Below are 20,319 nucleotides of genomic sequence, written 5' to 3'. Positions count from 1 at the left end.
TATATATATATATATATATATATATATATATATATATATATATATATATATATATATATATATATATATGCAGAGAAATACCCAGAGAAACATATATATATATATATATATATATAAAATTATATTTTGTCTTTTTTTAATTAATTATATATATATATATATTATATATATATATTATATATATATATATATATATATATATATATATATATATATATATATATATATATATATATATAATATATATATATATAATGTTAATTAAAAAAAGACAAAAATATAATTATTCCCATTCTTAAATGTTGTATCTTCACACTTACAAGTTATTTAGTACGCAGAAGAAAGGCACCTGTGTATGTTTTCTGTCCTCTTTTCTGCAGGCTGTTGTTTTGTCACCTTTTACACTCGGAAATCTGCTCTGGAGGCTCAGAACGCTCTGCACAACATGAAGATTCTACCAGGGGTCAGACCTGTCTCTCTACTACAGTTCTCATTATAGAGCTAAACAATTTTGGAACAAAAATACATAAAAAATAAAAATAAAAAAAACCTAAAAAAAAATAACCCACAACAGATTCTATTAAAGGTGAATAATTTAAACATATCTGGGATTCTGGACAGATAATAATTCAAGATAAATTTCACAAATATTATTGAGCATTTTGCCATTATTTATTGTTTATTGTTTATTTGTTCCTGATTTAGATGCACCATCCAATCCAGATGAAGCCTGCAGACAGTGAGAAGAACAATGGTGAGCCTCATATTCATTCACACAGATCTTTGTGAATGTCTGATGACCCATTCTCTTAACAGCAGTGGAAGACCGAAAGCTTTTCATTGGAATGATCTCCAAGAAATGTAACGAGAACGACATCCGGCTGATGTTCTCTCCGTATGGACAGATTGAGGAGTGTAGGATCCTACGCGGCCCAGATGGACTCAGTCGTGGTGAGAATCTCTACAGTAAATTCTATAAGCATTCAACTTGTTTCACACATTTTCACACAAAGTACCACCCCATAGTGTATTAGTAGTATATAGTATTATCAGGACTATGCAATAGCCGAAACCCAGACTACAAGTTTAAAGGTTCTATATTAGGCAAAATGGCAATTCTAGGGCTATTCAGTGTTTCTAGTTTAGGTGTGTGGAGTTTAAAAAGACAGTGGAGCACTTCCTGTATTACCACATAACATAAAAAGGTGGATTTCTGTTTGAGAGAAGAACTAGGATTTGTGTGTTAAACATGTGTAAATGGAACTAAACAAAACTCCAGTAATGTCTCTGAGCGGCAAACAACATTATAACAGATCATAAAATAATGCAATATAGGCAATTATACCTACCAGTCTCCTCATGTACCATTGTCATGTACCTCCAGGGGTCATTTGAATACCAAGGCTTATATAGAACATAAACCTGCAATGAAATATTCAAGCTTCATGCAAGTTCTTCCTACATTTATCAAAGTTTATATTCTGACAGGCCTAACAGCATTCATATTTCATACTGTTTTTCTCTAAGTTCTTTAACTTTTATTTTCTCCCTACATCTACGTATCTACGTTCCTATTGTGTGATAAGATATATTTGATCTTTGCACTGGGTGTCTTCCAGGCTGTGCCTTTGTCACATTCACAGCTCGACAGATGGCCCAATCTGCCATCAAGTCCATGCACCAGGCCCAGACCATGGAGGTATGTTTTACTGTACATAGTCCAAAAGTAAACTGGTTATACTTGGGCACATGTTTGTGTCCAGCACCATGTAGTTTTTTCCCTTTCTCTCATCAAGTCTTACATAGATCAAGCTCAAAGTCACTTGACAGTGTCATGCATTATTCATTCACTCTGCACTCGGTGGTGGTAGGCTATTTTAGTAGCCACAGCTGGAGCAAAAAGAAGGAAGTCATGCTACCAATCTATCTGCGCCACTGGCCCCTCCGACCACCACCAACACACACACACACACACACACACACGCACGCACTAGGCCCAACCCTGCTTAGCTTCTGAAATCTGACGAGATCAGGCTTTGGCAAGAAGTTTGGCCCTCCTGATGTTGTGTCTCATGTGTACAGGGGCTGCTCCTCACCCATTGTGGTGAAGTTTGCAGACACACAGAAGGACAAGGAGCAGAAGAGACTGGCCCAGCAGCTGCAGCAGCACATGCAACAGCTCAGTGCTGCCTCACTGTGGTCAAACCTCACCGGTCTCAGCAGCATGGGCCCACAGTATTTAGCTGTGAGTATGTCTTAGTAATTAGTTATTAGTTCAACAGTGTTAATGTGAAGCTATAGTTCTGGAGTTGTTTTATATATTTCCAGTACATCTCTACTAATGACATGGCTTTGTGTTCAGCTGTATTTACAGTTGCCTGCAGCAGTCCGCCTCCACAACTAACGGGACTCAGCAACATGCACTCTTTCTCTGGTAGACAAACACACGCACATGCAGTTCACATTTGCTGCACTAACTCTATCTTTAGAAACATTGTATACAATATGTCATATTAGTAATATAACAGTGATCACATTTTACTATAAATTATTTTGTATTTTGTGTCACATGTTTTGGCAGGTTTTAATGCCATCCAAAACCTGGCAGCACTAGCAGCAGCAGCGAGTGCCACACAGTCCTCACAGTCCAGCTCCAGCTCCATGACAAGCTCCAGCAGCCCCCTCTCCATGTCCACGACAGGTAGCACCTACCACCACATGTTCACACATAACACCCTCTCACCATCTCTCACCAAACATTAACACCCTTATAATGGGTTAGATCATTTTGAAAATGCTATGTTTGCTGAAAACCATGTATTCAAATTTTTTATATGTTTTGGTTTTGTTTCTGAGTCTCCCTCCCATGCTAAGTCACTCCCCCCTTCAGAGCGCTCTCACAGTACAATCAAAGCTTCCAGCTAATGAAACTACTGCACATTGCATTAGGTCTGTGAAGTTGTAGTGTATTGTTTTGTATTCTGCTTTTGTTATTTATGCAAAATGGCTGTGCAGGACTCTGGAGCTGATGTAGGCTGATGGGCTGAGAGTACTGCTAACTGTAAGGAGAGTTCGAAAAGTCCCTGGGAGAGATCGCCAGATTACTCAAACATGTACAAATGACATATAAAAACCTGTTCAGGCATGTTTTTTGATGAGGGAACAACATTGGTTGGTAGAAAGCCTCCAAAAAAAGTAGATTTTGCATGATGCAATAACCTCACCATCTTCAACACAAGTCACAACCCTGCTGTGTCCTCCCACACCACATGCAACTCCACCAACACACCATCCCTAGCACATACACTCACCTGAAGGATTATTAGGAACACCATACTAATACGGTGTTTGACCCCCTTTCGCCTTCAGAACTGCCTTAATTCTATGTGGCATTGATTCAACAAGGTGCTGAAAGCATTCTTTAGAAATGATGGCCCATATTGATAGGATAGCATCTTGCAGTTGATGGAGATTTGTGGGATGCACATCCAGGGCACGAAGCTCCCGTTCCACACATCCCAAGATGCTCTATCGGGTTGAGATCTGGTGACTGTGGGGGCCATTGTAGTACAGTGAACTCATTGTCATGTTCAAGAAACCCAATTTGAAATTATTCGAGCTTTATGAGATGGTGCATTATCCTGCTGGAAGTAGCCATCAGAGGATGGGTACATGGTGGTCATGAAGGGATGGACATGGTCAGAAACAATGTTCAGGTAGCCCGTCGCATTTAAACAATGCCCAATTGGCGCTAAGGGACATAAAGTGTGCCAAGAAAAAATCCCCCACACCATTACACCACCACCACCAGCCTGCACAGTGGTAACAAGGCATGATGGATCCATGTTCTCATTCTGTTTACGCCAAATTCTGACTCTACCATTTGAATGTCTCAACAGAAATCGAGACTCATCAGACCAGGCAACATTTTTCCAGTCTTCAACTGTCCAATTTTGGTGAGCTCGTGCAAATTGTAGCCTTTTTTTTGTAGTGGAGATGAGTGGTACCCGGTGGGGCCTTCTGCTGTTGTAGCCCATCCGCCTCAAGGTTGTGCGTGTTGTGGCTTCACAAATGCTTTGCAGCATTCCTCGGTTGTAACAAGTGGTTATTTCAGTCAACGTTGCTCTTCTATCAGCTTGAATCACTCGGCCCATTCTCCTTTGACCTCAAGCATCAACAAGGCATTTTTGCCCACAGGACTGCCGCATACTAGATGTTTTTCCCTTTTCACACCATTCTTTGTAAACCCTAGAAATGGTTGTGTGTTAAAATCTCAGTAACTGAGCAGATTGTGAAATACTCAGACCGGCCCGTCTGGCACCAACAACCATGCCACGCTCAAAATTGCTTAAATCACCTTTCTTTCCCATTCTGACATTCAGTTTGGAGATCAGGAGATTGTCTTGACCAGGACCACACCCCTAAATGCATTGAAGCAACTGCCATGTGATTGGTTGATTAGATAATTGCATTAAGGAGAAACTGAACAGGTGTTCCTAATAATCCTTTAGGTGAGTGTATAACACTCACAAATTCTGCTGCCTTTTGTCATTGTGATTCTTCTTGCTGTTGTGCATCTAGGTTCTTCTCCCAGCTCCAGCAGCAGTTCCTCTGTGAACCCCATGACCTCCTTGGGAGCCCTACAGTCTCTGTCCACAGGCTCTGGGGTGGGCCTTAACATGGGCTCCCTGACAGGTAGCCTACTGTACCACTAAACATAGGAAAATTGCACAAAAATGTTATTAATAATAATTATAAGGATTTATATGGGACCGTTGCGGAAAGAGAAAGTTAGTGAGTGAGTGAGTTAGTTGAAAATTTGGTTTTTTGGGTATTTATATGTAAGAAGACAGGTTAAACTCACAAGTATAATGTAGCTTTTGAATTAGCAATGACCGCGTCACAACAATGGTATACAATGAGGATATTTACTGATAGATGATATGGATAGATGTGAGCCCAGTTTGGGTCAGAAACAATAGTTTTGAGAGCCTTTGCCTCATTTTTATTCGACTAATCGATCAACAGGTTGACCAAGAATTTCTTTAGCTGACTTCAGCCCTAAAACTGTATATGTTTATGTCAACAATTTTTGATTGTTTGGTGGTATAACTAAGCTAAAATCTCTTTGTGTGCATATGTACAGGCATGTCAGGCCTAAACAGCTCCCTCTCCTCCAGTGGATTGTCTGGAGGGGTTATCTGGAGGCTTGTCCGGAGGTCCAGGGTGCAGCATGGACGCGCTGAGCCAGGCATACTCAGGTATCCAGCAGTACGCAGCAGCTGCTCTGCCCAGCCTCTACAATCAGAGTCTCCTGTCCCAGCAGAGCATCTCCGCAGCTGGCAGCCAGAAGGAGGGTGAGTAAGTTTCTCCAACATTAATGCAGTTATTGTTCGAGTGACATACAGCAGCCAAGCCAATTCACTAAATATCCGAGAGGTTCTACATTGTGTAAAGTTGACTCTTGTGGGCTTTAAGCCATGTTAGAATGTTGTTACCTCGTCAAAAACATCCCTTGAGTTGTGCTTTGTTTCATTCACATAGTTGAGTAATCCTGCATTATTAGTGTGTCTACACCTCATAAAGAGATAGTTTTACCTTTTACCTTTTGTTCTGTGGAAATGAACAATTCCATATCTGAAATTATCCAAAAGATTCTAGTGTTGCGTTAAACATGTGCAACTTATATAAAACTCAGCCCTGCGTATGTGTTTGATGAGAAAACAATATTATAGCATAAAGCAGAATATAGAATAATATTGGCCCTTGAAAAGAAGTACTAAAATGGCTTGTCCAATACCAGAGAATTTAGTAACTGTAATTAGTTTACCTGTAAAAACAGCATAATATTAACAGTTCCAATGATTTATGGGTTAACCTCTCACCAGTCATTTTGTCAAAATTGTCAGTTTCAGTCAGTCTGCTTTCTATTTTTTTTGGTTTATCCATATCTTTTGGCCAGGTCCAGAAGGTGCCAACTTGTTCATCTACCACCTGCCTCAGGAGTTTGGAGACCAGGATCTCCTGCAGATGTTCATGCCTTTCGGAAACGTCATCTCAGCCAAAGTGTTCATCGACAAGCAGACCAACCTCAGCAAGTGTTTTGGTCAGTTTACCTACAGCAACCTTTGTTTTTCTAAAAACAAAGACAGAATTTTGAATATAGAAGCAAAACATTTCATTTTGACAAAGTTCCTAATCTGTGTGTATATTCTTCAGGTTTTGTGAGCTATGACAACCCAGTGTCATCTCAGGCAGCGATTCAGTCCATGAATGGCTTTCAGATTGGTATGAAAAGACTCAAAGTGCAGCTGAAACGCTCCAAGAATGACAGCAAGCCCTACTGACCCTCCCTGAGCACCTGCATGATCTAGAGACACTGAATACCTGCAAGTACTTCTGATACTGACCTTCTGCAGGTTAACCTGATTTGGACTACCAGTAAGGCTTTGGAAGAGCTGCAGGTTCCAAAGATCACATCCAAGTTCTACTGATCACCTCCAAGACTTACTAACACTTAACTTCACTGATCTTCCAACACCAATAGCCTGCAAGTTCTACTGATACTGAACATCTGCAAAGTCTTTTGATAATGATAACTAAAAGGTTCTAATGACCCTCACTGGACACCTGCAAGATTACTGATACTGACTACCTGTATGTCCTTTAATACTGATAACCTACAAGTTTTACTTCCCATTACTGACTACCTGCAAGTGTTTCTGATACTGTACACCTGCAAGCTCTTGTGATAATGACAATACTAACAAGTTCTAACAAAACTCACGGGTCACTTGAAAGATTCACTGATGCTGACGTCCTGTAAGTTCAACTGAAACTGATAACCTGTGAGTTCTACTGACTATCTATAGCTGCATTTTCATCACCGTTTTAATGCACATTTTGAAGTACTGCATAAGTAAAGGGAGGCGGAAATGCACATATCACATTTATAACACTTTATTCGCATAAACGTTTATTTGCTCACTTCAGGTGGATTTTGATATATGCGCATTACCGTTAAAGTGCATTTTGGAATGTGTAAACGCATTTAGCGACTACCTGCAAGTTCTATTGATGCTGAACAACTACAAGTACTTCTGATACTGAACTTGCAAGTTCTACTGACCCTGCCAAAGACTGCACTGCAGCTCCAATGTATATCTTTGGTGTGTGTGAATCCAGTGTTTTTGTGGTTAATGCACTTTTTAAAGTTAGGTAAACATTCTTTCAGTTTGCTGTGCTGTTTTTTGTAGTTTCAAACTAATGGCTTATAATATTTTCTTCTAATCTCAACAAGGATCAAGTTCAGATATTTTGAGGCCAGTATTCTACACAGGGCATGTCTTCTACAGAAAAGTGAGTGCTCTGTTCTTATCAATGAAATGGAGATATAAGGCACTATACGCAAAAAAGAAAACAAAAAACAAAACAAAAAACAAAACAAAAACAACAACCCTCAATTTCATGTTTTAAAATTAAGAATATAACATATATATAACATATTGCACCAAAATCTTATTTGTGGCTACTATTTGTACCTACCTGTTAACTTAGGTCATCATTTAAATGTTGACTTGTCAGGACAAATTGGTATAATTATTTATTTTCTGTAATCTAAGAATTATATTTGTAAATTGTCCAAATAGATACTATGCATTTTTAATGTTTTTAAACTACATAGATTCTTACGTTAATAATTTATCAAAAGTTTATATCTATATATGTAATTTACAGTAAGTTCTACAGTAAATGTATTTATTTTTTCACAGTTAAGCTCTGTGACATGTCATTCTTGTTGCATATTATCAGATAAATAAGGGTAGGTGCATTGTATGTTATTTATTCATTGCCTATAACTTCCCGTGTGCAGTGTTTTTGAAGTCTTCAGTGTGACTCTGCTTGTTATAGTAAATATATTTTAATATGCTATATGATAATTATGTTTGTACACACTGTTTGAATTGTTTTAAGTGGAAGTTGTATTTAAAAAGGTGAATTTAATTGCCATTAAAATTATAAACACACAACTTGTTAGATAGAAAAACACACAAAACACACACACAACCCCACCCGAAAAAACAAAAACAAAACAAAAAAACACAGCTGAATAAAGAATGCTTTCACAGATGGTGCCAAACAGATGGTGCACGGTGTAACTTTTCTAGTGGGGGATATGACACCTGCTTGTCTGTTATTGGTTTGCCTGGAATGTTCCACAGTTTGCCATTAAATGTATGCATTCATGGGTTTCAGCTTCCTGTTATATACACATTTTTAGGGCTTTTTGCAATGGTCTTCTTCATCATTCTGGGACCCATGGATAACATTTATTTAAATTGCGTGAACAGCACAGCAATAACATCTCCATGGAGAGAAGCAGGTGGCGAACCCCCCACCTGAAAAGTTACACAACACACTTTTATCTCTAAAGAATAGGATACTATGGACAAAACACTTAATGCTCTTCCTGTCCCGAAGAGACTATGTGCATGTGGCTCCTGTAGGGGGCGCTCTGGGAGAATTTCCTTTGACAGGGCATGTTTTTCCCCAACTCATGTTTTACAATGTATAGAAAACAAATACCATGGTCAGTTGGGGAGTGTTATAATTACACTTTAATTTACATTTTAAGAATTTAAGAAATTGTCCTTCTTAGAATAGCCCATCACAATAGGTATGCTTATTATATTATTTGGAAAAGTATTTAAGAGTAACGCAGTAGGTGACTAAAGATTTAGGTTGACATTTTCAATTGCTATATTGTATTATTTAAGTTTAAGAAGATTTTAATTGATCAAGTTTATTTATTGAAATTACCATCATCATTTGTACATTTTGTCAGTCTGAGTTCTTAATTTTTAGTTCACGTGAATGCATTTTTGGATAGTGGCTAGTTAGCATTAGCATTTGCCATTGTCACAAACTCAAGATTAGCTAAAGTTAGCTCTTACTCAAGAGCTACAAATATACCCAGCCCCAGCTGTCTTTGAGCAGGACACTTCAGTCTCAGTGTTTCCAGGAGTGGTCCATGGACCTGAGGCCATTAAATGCACTAGCTGTAACAGATGGGCTAATGTAACCTTGCACAGCAAGATGGAGTCTCGAGATATTTGTGAGTTTACAAACTCACGAGAATCCATCTTGGCGTGACCCTGCTGGTGCGATTGGGCCCGACAGGTGACCGGTCACAGTGTACGACTGAGGTTTGTGCAGAAGCCAAAGGCTTCATGGTGATGCCGACAAACGTACTTCAGCCTATTTTATTTTATCATTATTAGTTTAGTATTTTAGTCGATAAGGAATTTTTTGTGTGAAAAATGTACAGAAGGTAAACACTTTGTGGACAGGGAAGATGTTTTTTTTCTCAACTGGGTGTAACAAAATTTCGATTTTGTTCGGTTTGTTCCAGTGTTGTGATGTTCGACCAATCAAATTCAAATAATCATCATGGCGTTCCGTGTTTCCTGATCGCTTTCAGTGAGAGCCATCCCAGACTGATAATGCGTAGAACTCAATTCAGAGTGACACAGACATAAATCTGCCACGAGCCACGTTAGGGCTAATGTTCTATCATGTTCAAAGAGGGGAAAACGTTCTTAGTTGTTCTAACAGCATTACAGCAATTGATTTATTAAACATACTCTTGTTCTTTACTTTTTGGAGAAAAAATGAGAAAAGAAAATTAGCAATCAACATTTATTTAACATAAAAATGTTGAAATACAGTGCATTTGCCATGTGCCAGTTCAGGTGACCTTTATCCATAAATGTGTGCATTGCATTTAAAGAACAACATATGCAATTCAAAAGAGTTACAAAATGTTTGTTCTATATTTCACATAGAAAAAAACATTCATTATGCATGGGCATACTAAAATCATATATGGTCTATGCAAAAAAGGAGCGTTAGGGTTTGAGCTAACCCTAAAGCAGGTTACAGTATGATATCTACACATCCGCAGTAGAGTGTATCTTACACATGTTCACACTGAGTTTACTGGACATGTACAGATGTGATCCTATAACAATAACTGTTATGATACATACTGTATATCACAAGCTTCCATATCCAAATGAAAACCATCAGGTAAACATATTCAAATCAAAAGTACTGTTAGCAGGACGTGCACCTGGTTTAAAAACACTCTCTTTTCTGATTGGTCAGTCTGCAGTCTAGGCTTCAGAACCTAAACACATGTAAACATAAATAACATTCACATCAGTACCATAGAACCTTGATCCTGCATATAAAGATGCTTCTCTCAGTGTGAACATGTGCTTCTCTGGCATTGTGTGAGCTCAGGTTGAGCACAGTTTGTCATAACTCTGTGCCCATATATGATACATACACAAGAAGAATGGACTGCTTTGAGACCATGCTACAGAAAATAATTTACATAGAAAAGCTCACAAGCTACTTTTACTAGTCACCCCAAAATACAGATATGTCTGAAAGTAATACACATATGAGCGCTGCTCACAACCTACTCCTGCATGTCCACTTCTGACTATGTACACAAAGTGCAAGGAGGCACTTTCAATATAGACATACACAGTTATTCTGTTAAATACAAAACTCTCATTTGGTAAAGTTTATGGACATTTATCATGCTAAACTTGTCATGACTTCAGGTGAACACTGGAAAAGTGAAAAAGAAATCTGTATCTAAGCTTTATAAGTCTGTGTTTGTGAAAAAGTGACAGCTTTGAGAATATCACTCCCATCAGGGCATAGTTAAAAATCAAGGCAAGGCTGTAACATATAAAAAGAACAGTATTACACCATACACACAGAACACACATGCACACCAGAGGAGCTTACACACAGGTTATAATGCAGCAGCAGACCACTACACACCTCCCACTGCTCCAACAAGACAGAATGTACAGAGTGGTACCATATTTAGAGTCCATTGGCGCTCCTCTTATGGCCCTAAGCGCTAAGCTCTGCCTCTTTAGGCCTTGTCCATGTGTGTGACTTCTGGCTGTAATCCCATAAGTCCGACAGTCACAAGTGAAAGGTCCTGCACTGCCTCCTATGGCCACTGGGGACACTATATCCCTCCTGACAGCATGAAGAACATAGACATTAGCAACCATACTCTGTATAGATGAACATGACAAAACATTTGTAACACCTACTCCCTCCACAGAACTAACCAACACATGGTAGATGTTCATCACCACCTCAAATGTAGTACCTTTACTATAAAGCTAATGTGTGAAACAGCTGAATGGTAAGTACCCTGCTCTGCAGGTTCAATGCTTCATCTGAAAGTAAACAGAAATAGATTTTTTGCTGTGAGCATCTCAGAAGTGAGCTGGGAACAAACACACCATCATTCACCTGAGGCACGGTCCAGTGGTGTGGAGGCTGAAATGCCTTGAGGTGACACATGTTAAAAAGCAAGTGGGTTGTTTCCAAAACTACAGGTATCTGCTGTTTATCTGAAATTAACACAGCACCAGGCCTGTGTTCTCAAGTATACGTGTGTGTACTCCTTAGACTCCTCAGACACACATCCAGTCTCACACACTCAGAAGGACAGAGAACAGGGAGCTTGAGCAACACCGATAAGGCCCTGGATTGTCCAGCCATTGTCCATGAAGCACATGAAACAGTCTGGGTGTAGTGCATGTTCTTTGGTAAGTTTATACTGTAGGAGGATGTACTTAGTGGGTTGGTGAACTCAGGGTACTCAGGGTAAGGCGCAGCAGCTCCAGGCCTCCTTTATTCACATTTCCAGGGCCCCTCCTCGATGAAAGAGAAGTCCGTCTTACCGTTTGTGCCGTAGCCCACCTGCAAGCAGTGTCACAGCTGACTATGGACTGAGGCACAGTCAGAGCAGGGTTGGGCAGAGAGGCCAGAGACGTGTGCGTTTGAGCATGGAGCATTAGGCAGTGCAGACCAGACATCTGAGGTTTAACCAAAACCACACTTTACACTTGGCCATGTATTTTTGTGGAGTCTCTGCCCAACTGAATTACAAGACAAATCAGTACATGCAACATGTTGTAGTTGCATCACAGGCAATGATATAAATGAAAATGGTCTCATTTTGAACATTTCCATTTACTATAGGTACAAAACTATAACAGCAAAATGTGCCACACGTTGAAATAGCAGTCTTTATGTCCATCATTGGTAATATGATCATTTGTAATTTGGTCAGGGCTGCCAAAAAATACATGTCCACTTACAACAAAGACCATATTGATATTGTACCATGTACAGCATGATAATGCAGTGAAAAAATTAAAAACAAAAACCACAAATCATTGGCATGGTTTCACAAAAACTGCTTTTTCGGGTATAGAAAAGGTGGGTTTGGACAGGACTCATGGGAGACCACAGGTGGCGCTACATACATGTCTCTATGTCAGTGAGGGTGAAGTGTACCTTGCAATCGTCTATTAGGATTGAGTTGTGGTGTGCGTATACATTCTGGTTGCTGTTGTTTTCGAAGTATGACTGGGTTTTGGCCACCTCAAAATCGTCCATTCTCATCTGCTGAGCGTCAAATGTGTCCAACTCATCCTTGGACAAGTGGTACACGATTCCTGCGCCGTACGAGTCCCCGATCACATTCACCGATGTACGGAAGCGATCACTGTGAAAGTGAAACAGGAAAGGGCAGTACATAAAAATCAAATACTACAAATAAAGTCAGGCCTGGCAGAAAGCAAGGTCCAGGTCAAGTCAGATACTATATCGACCAATAGGAACCACCTGTTGCAGATAGGATCTGACTGAGGCTGATAGGACCTGACTGAGGCTGATAGGACCTGACTGAGGCTGATAGGACCTGACTGAGGCTGATAGGACCTGACTGAGGTTGATAGGACCTGACTGCAGCTGATAGGACCTGACTGAGGCTGATAGGACCTGACTGAGGCTGATAGGACCTGACTGAGGCTGATAGGACCTGACTGAGGTTGATAGGACCTGACTGCAGCTGATAGGACCTGACTGAGGCTGATAGGACCTGACTGAGGCTGATAGGACCTGACTGAGGCTGATAGGACCTGACTGAGGTTGATAGGACCTGACTGCAGCTGATAGGACCTGACTGAGGCTGATAGGACCTGACTGAGGCTGATAGGACCTGACTGAGGTTGATAGGACCTGACTGCAGCTGATAGGACCTGACTGAGGCTGATAGGACCTGACTGAGGCTGATAGGACCTGACTGAGGTTGATAGGGCCTGAGTAGCCTATGTGGTAAAATAACATTAAGATAGTTAGTAGGATACTTAAAATGGATGCATTTATACACTGTATTCGTTTTCTATATTATAATCACAAAGCAAAATGAGCACAAGCTGGCAGCTTTAGTTTGTGGTTCTGCAAACAAATAGATTTTTTTCTTGACTGCATGGACATACTGAAAACTACATGTTCTATTTTTGTTCCATTTAACTGGTTATTACCAGCAATTTACTGTATTTACTTTAAAAAGGAAACATGTCTTATCCTAAATTCAGACATAATACTGTTGAGCAATAGTGGCTAAAGGAGTGACATATGTTTCAAAATGAATGAAATGAAAAGTTTAAGCACTGATGGAAACACTCACAGGAGCCAGTCCACTGCCACCAGCAGGCTGATGTCCTGTGTAGGCAGCCCGACCGCGGTCAGGATCAGCAGCATTGTGACCAGGCCTGCACTAGGGATACTGGCAGCTCCCACACTGGCCAGGGTGGCAGTCGCACTGCAAAAATATGTAATAACTTAGGAGAGTGTTATGGCATACCTAAAGCTAAATCATAAGGGTAGTCGTGTAGCATGTCAAACTTTATATCATTATATCTGCTCCATGAGGTGGAATAGTCCTGGTCTGCAGTCAGTCTACAGTCAAACAGGTACCAACTGTTCATGTCTTTAACTAGGAAACCTTCTCTTTAATGTTTTATTATCCCAAAATGTTACTGAACTTAACAACCACTTTTCTGTGAGAACTATCACATGTGTCAGAGATGTGTATTCACTGTGTGGAGCTCTCACCTGACGGTGCCGATTTGGCCCCAGTCCAGATCGATGCCGTTCATTTGGGCGATGAAGATGGCGGCCACAGCCTCGTACAGTGCTGTGCCGTCCATGTTGATGGTGGCACCCACAGGGAGCACAAAGCGTGTCACTCTCTTGTCAATCCCCAAGTTTTCCTCCAGACAGCGAAATGTAACCGGCAGTGTCCCAGCGCTAAGCACAACACAAACTCATCAGAACAAACTGTGAGCTAGTGATTAAACTTTATATTGCATTTTACATCAATCACAATCATATAGTGGAATAAACTTCCTAAGGAAAAATTGAATACAGGATTTGGAAACACATCATCATGTATTTTTTCTCTCAGAAAAAAACTGATCTATATCAAATAAGTAGTCATTAACATTCCAATGTTTTGAGGCATAGCTGGATGTTACCTACACTGAAGTTTGCCTATGCATTTGGAGGCACTGCACCCATTATAGTAATCATAATAAATAGGTTTGATGATTCCAGTCAGTTCAACATTTGATATAGTCTTGCATTGACTGAGCCTGTATGAAGGGCCTTATAGTCCCTGAGCTGATGTGCTAAATGTGTCTGAGCAGTGACAAAGAGTGAGGCAAATCTGTACCTGGAGGCTGTGCCCAGGGCTGTGACCCAGGCCTGGAACATTCCCATGAAGAACTTAAAGGGGTTCTTCCTGACGATGATGAAGTATATGAGGGGGAGGAAGATGCCTCCATGGATGATGAGACCCACAATGACGGTGACCATGTACATGCCCAGCTGCCGTGCTACCACCTCCAGGTCTGCGATGGAGATGATCTTCCCACAGATGAGACAGGCAATACCCACAGGAGAGTACCTGTGCACAGCAAACACAAAACAAACTGTTCAACAGCCAATCACATTTGTACACCTCTGTGGGCGGGACAAACAAAGGGATAATGATGTGATGCTTTAAGCCTGCTGTTTTTGTAAATGTTGATAAAGATGACATTTATAAGTCATGATTTTTAGGATGTTTTAAAAAATGGATAAACAAATGCTCTTACCACATAATGGCACTAACAAGCTTCATCACAATTTCATTGAGCACGTTGAAAAAGTCCAACATAAGACGGGCTCGTTCTCCCATCTTTCCCATAATGACACCAAAGGAGACGAAGAATCCAATCAGTCCTGTGGACCACAGAAGAAAGGTCACAAGGTACAGTACTGCAGGGGAAGGCCAATCAAATCAGTCTAGCTTACAACTGTGTTGAACTTGTTTAACTTTATTTATTTACCAAGTAAGTCTAGATTGAGCTTAAATGTATTCATGGCTGTTTTCCTGAACAAAACTTACCCAGCACATTCATGCCACCTTTGAACTGCAGTGACCTCTTGATGGTGAACTGTGGGGGAGCTCTGGTTCTGTTGGTGGGCACCTGGACTTTAGTGGTCACCGTCTGGATCTGTCCACAAAGAAAAACATACATCTACCTCTTCATGGATGCTTTTTCAAATCTTACATCTTGTTTTTGCCTGAATCTGCATTCTCTCTCCAGTCATCTCGCTGTGGTGAGTAGTTCCTACTTAGCTTAACCAGACAGCAGGCATAAGCTCCTACTTAGCTTAGCCAACACTGTTGGATGGTAACAATGTATCTGGTTGGCCAAGGACAACCATAGTGATACACAACAGTGAGGCAGATATGCTATAATTAAAGCCACAGTATGTAACTTTTTAGTCAAAAAATAGACTTCAACTTTTTGTGTTCATTGCACTGAAATGTGAGTTGTGATTATGAGTCGATTATAATAATCTCACAATAACCAACACACTACAATATGATACTGTGACCTCCTTAGCTTTGAGCCTAACTGCAGGACATGTGGGAGCAGTTGTGAACAGAGTGGTACCTGCTGGAAACAGGCCTGAACCAGATTCTCAGGGAACAGGTTGCGGATGAGGTCAAAGAGGGCATCCAGGCTGGACACGTCGTCATTCTTCTTGCCCTGGCCCAGGTTGGCCCTCAGTTTAGGGTTCCCTGGGTGGATGAGTAGAACCAGCACTACACCCAGGACGGCTGCAATCACTGTGGTGGTCATGTAGTACACCATTGCCCTGGTGCCCAGACGCCCGCTGGATTTGGCGTCTAACCCAGCCAGGCCTGCAGAGTGAGATGCATTCAGTATGTTGAAGGAGGAGCAGTGGACTAGTTTCTATCCACACACAATAACATGTTCATAGAAATACATTGTGGCGGCATCATGGGAGCCTGTATCCCTGAACAGCTCTAAGTTATGAATTTATATAGCACCTGTGAAGACACTCAAAGTTTTTTACATTACCATTATTTGTTCACTCTACGCTCAGTAGTGGTAAGCTACTACTGTAGACAAGTATCCCTTGGGTAGGCTGATGGAAGCGAGGCTGCCAATGTGGTGGCTACATCACCACCACTCATACACACACAACATTCATATTAGGCATAATGGGTGAAGTGCCACTATTGCCCCACTGTGGCATCTGGTACTCCCAGAATTCAAATAAAAACTTCCTAACATTCAACCTTCCAAACTGCCTTAAATGCGGAGGTAATGGCTTGTAGGAACATTTTGATTAGAAAAGAAAAAAATGCACATAAAACACATAAATGGTTAAAGTTAATAGAATGCAGTGATGACCTGTGACCAGACTGGAGACGATGAGTGGGAGGATCAGCATCTTGAGCATCCTCATGAGGATCTCTCCAGGGAACCCGATTATCATGATCACATCTGCGGGCAGCGGAGAGATGTGTCGCAAGAGCATGCCTGAGATGGAGCCCAGGAACACACCTGAGAATAGAGGACAGAGCAGAGACACACGGACATAGCATCAGCTTCACACAGCAACATGCTCCAAAGTCATGTGGCTCCACTGTGTTACAAGTCACAGTCTTTACGTTACATCAGTGATGGTACTGTACAGATAAGACAACAACAAGGCAAAACCCTCTAAAACCCTTATGTTTTCAATATATACTTCCCCCCGGAAGACGCATGTATGTGTCATCCTGTATTACTGTTATTACTATTAATGTCCAGCCCAGTCCCCACAGTGTAGGAGAGTGCTCTTACCCAGGATGGTGAGGGTCAGCACCATGTTCTTCATGACTTTATCGCACACGGTGTTGCACAGGCTCTTGGGGGTTTCCCCTGGGGGCTCGATGTGGCTCTCATCCATCCGCACCTCCACCTGCTTCTGCATGCTGCTGCACAGAGCACAGCAGATTACACATGAGGCTCATGGGATCTGCAGCTCCCAACCACTGTGAAACCATTCTACACTGCTATGAAAAGCAAAGCACTGCAGTGTGAGAGTAGTTAGATTCCATTCCACAAACATACGAAACCCAACTAAACCTGCACCTGCAGAGACCTCTACACTGACAAACAGCAAGTCTGATTCTTCATACAGAGACCCTGCTGTGAGGTCAAAGGTAAGCCCTACTTTTCATATATACACCAACACCAGCAGCAGCGCCTGTGAGAAACATCATGTACATGATTTGTTCACTGTTCATTCAACAACAAACAATTTGCCCTTTTCACCATGACTCACAGATTTTATTTTATATATGAAGTAGAGCACTGAGTGAGTGAACTCAGAAATGATATTCCCTATTTGAACCGTGTGTTGCAGATAAATGGTGGCTGGTTTGTCATCATGTATCACCTGATCCATGTTTGCTGTGAAGTGAACTCAATTGTCAGATCTTCTGTAAGCCACCTTCTTTGAGAAAGACTAAAATCAATCCACCAGTAACACGGACACATATAGGCTAGATGGGTGAAGTGTCTTGTCCAACAACAATAAGCAATGCTAAGAGCAAGGATTGAATCAACAATCAAGTGGCCGGCCGAATGTCTCTACTAATACTTTATATGTGATAAGAGCTAAGCACCACCCCTTACTGCTGATCTCATGTTGGAATCAAGTCCATTGTCACAAATGAAGAAAACGTCCATTAGCTGAATTTTTGGTAAAACCAAATCTTTTCTTTTTTCAAGGTTAATGTCTTTTGTTCATTTTCCCTAACCAAATAAATTAATTCAGTTTCATGTCAGATGGAGGCTGGTATAACAGTGGGAGAGTGGAGCTAGAAACATCAGAAGGTGGCCTTGGTTGTCTCCTGGTGGCCTCCCTTGGTCCTGGCTGCCTGAAGAATGTTTAGGTTTAGTCAATGAGAACTGGCCCTTCAGTGAAAGCTTGTTGTGGTCTGCTCCAAAGCCTCTCAGACTTAGAGCTTAAGTCTCAGAAGGACTTACGTAACATGTCTCTGCTAAATCTTACAATACCTGGAGATGACCAAGGTAATATCATACACCTACAGCCATTATTTATCATGAGCAAATGTTCTCCTGATGAAATCAGAATTGTGGGGTGTTTTGTGCAGAGCTTTCATTCCTTGTGATTTTTTTTTGTAATTATCAGCTTATTCTGTGTATAATATCTGAAAGCAACCAGATCTGCGGGTCACATGGAACGAAATCTGAATAAAGAGAAGCATATTATCTTGATTGTGCATAGCACAGTGACACTGTGATGTTGCCAGCCCAGCTCATGTCTATGTGATGCACTGCAGCGCATTAATGTCCCTAAGCCCTTTACAGTGGCTAAAGTTAGCTTCCAGCACAAGTGATTGAGTTATGTAAGAGAAAAGGGGCTTCCTGGGAAAGTCAAGGTGTCACCCTCTGCTACCTGACCACTGACCATGGGAATTACCCGTATCTCTGATTAGCGCAAAACAAAAAGAGATGTATCAGCTTCTAATCAACTTACCTGGATACTAATGTTAAACAGAGAAACAGTATGTACACACACAGTTTACATATTAATAACATGCTATACTGTGAAATATCAAATTATAGAAACATTAGTGGAAAGAAAAGAAGAGTTTTAGAAACAAGATCCCTCTGAGCCACAGTAGGCTGAGGATGCTCACCCGTTTGTATGTTGGTCTGGTCGGAGGAAGTTTGTGTTGAAATCCATCTCTGAAGCTGAAGGTGGAACAAAGTTACGGTGTTGGCATTTATAAATCCATTAGGATCTTCCTAAAACATAAACTGTATTTCCTCAAAGCAGTCTTCTGTTTCTGTCCTGCAGATCTCCAGCCGCTGCTCCCTCACATAGGTCCACACACAGGTCTGGAGCCAAGCAGGTGTGTAAAGGTGAAATGAGCATGTTCCTTACAGAGCTGCAGACAGAGAGGCGGAGTCACAGCCAAGATTAGCAGGTGTCCAAATCCTGACGCTTCGCTCTTCTGTGTTTACTTTTTAGGAGAAGAGTAATTTCATTAACACTCGACAGTCCCATCCCATCTGCATGATGCTATAGTTTGGGAGTCACACTTAATACACTTTAATACTACACTTACATCTATTATGCCTTATTAGGTGCAATGTAACACAGTAGACTCGTTTCTATTGATTTCACCTTGGTGTGGATTGGAATGGCTCTCATGTGTCTCCACTGTCTAAAGTGAACTGCACCTCCCCATTTGAGGGGTCTGAACTAGACCATGAGGTGTACTAGGTGTACCAGAGAAGTCTAGGCCAAAACAGATCCTGGATCGCTCTACCTAAGACATGGTAAAAAAATACACCAAATGCTGCCTTATCTTGTGTAAATTGCTTTTCACTTATATGTTGAGCTCACCAACATGTTAGTATATTTAAAATTTTATTTATTAAGAAAACATTAGTTATGTTTATGTGATATCAGTTGCTCACATAGCTGAGTCCTGCTCCTGAACCTAGAGCCGTGACCAGAGCATGGAGACACAATTCAGCTGGAGAGAGGCACTCCAAACAAACCCACACCAAGGCAGCCCCAAGCGAACTGTGCCACTGGAAAAGAGTTTACTATGTAATAACTTGTAAGGGCATTGTACTTAAAGCTAGAGACCATGATTGTCAAACTGTTTAAAGTGGATTTATGGATGCATGCAATTACACGTTACCTGTTATTGCAGATTATTACACACTATGATTTTCAGTTTCAGGTTGTTACACATGTTTTACATTCAGACTACATGTTATAACTAGTTTACAGTTTTACAGTGTATTGGTTTTGCAGTGTACAGGTTATACTGTGCTCTGCGTATAGTTTATGTGTTATTACATTGGACAGATTGTTGCATGGTGCATTATGCTTGGGTCACATGTTCATACAGGTTGTTACACATTGCGTTGCATGAAGATTACATGTTTTAACTAGTTTACAGTTTTAGAGTGCTACAAATAGTGCTCCACGTCTCAAAATTATGATTTAGTATTTTGATATGGATGTTTG

General features: G+C 40.8%; 2 protein-coding genes across 2 annotated transcripts; one reads left to right on the top strand and one right to left on the bottom strand.

Annotated features, from left to right (window-relative positions):
- The first annotated feature begins 385 nt into the window (after positions 1-385).
- On the top strand, positions 386-6,347 carry LOC117388219 (CUGBP Elav-like family member 1). The gene is made up of 10 exons (XM_055229018.1): positions 386-463; positions 706-754; positions 817-951; positions 1,620-1,698; positions 2,083-2,249; positions 2,582-2,701; positions 4,582-4,695; positions 5,166-5,357; positions 5,963-6,106; positions 6,220-6,347. Exons 1-10 carry the CDS (start codon positions 446-448, stop codon positions 6,345-6,347), a joined length of 1,146 nt encoding a protein of 381 aa, XP_055084993.1. The 5' UTR covers positions 386-445.
- A 4,918-nt stretch (positions 6,348-11,265) lies between these two features.
- Positions 11,266-19,172, bottom strand: LOC117388171 (excitatory amino acid transporter 2-like). The gene is made up of 11 exons (XM_033985648.2): positions 18,971-19,172; positions 17,103-17,236; positions 16,668-16,820; positions 15,900-16,150; positions 15,344-15,452; positions 15,051-15,177; positions 14,627-14,860; positions 14,008-14,202; positions 13,580-13,714; positions 12,403-12,613; positions 11,266-11,802 (listed from the first exon to the last, which is right to left on the bottom strand). Exons 1-11 carry the CDS (start codon positions 19,015-19,017, stop codon positions 11,734-11,736), a joined length of 1,665 nt encoding a protein of 554 aa, XP_033841539.2. The 5' UTR covers positions 19,018-19,172; the 3' UTR covers positions 11,266-11,733.
- Positions 19,173-20,319: the final 1,147 nt, after the last annotated feature.

The sequence above is a fragment of the Periophthalmus magnuspinnatus genome, chromosome 3 (assembly GCF_009829125.3).
Source record: "Periophthalmus magnuspinnatus isolate fPerMag1 chromosome 3, fPerMag1.2.pri, whole genome shotgun sequence".
Classification (NCBI taxonomy): Eukaryota; Metazoa; Chordata; class Actinopteri; order Gobiiformes; family Gobiidae; genus Periophthalmus; species Periophthalmus magnuspinnatus.
Note: the sequence above shows the minus strand (reverse complement) of the source record. Positions and strands in the feature narration are given on the sequence as shown.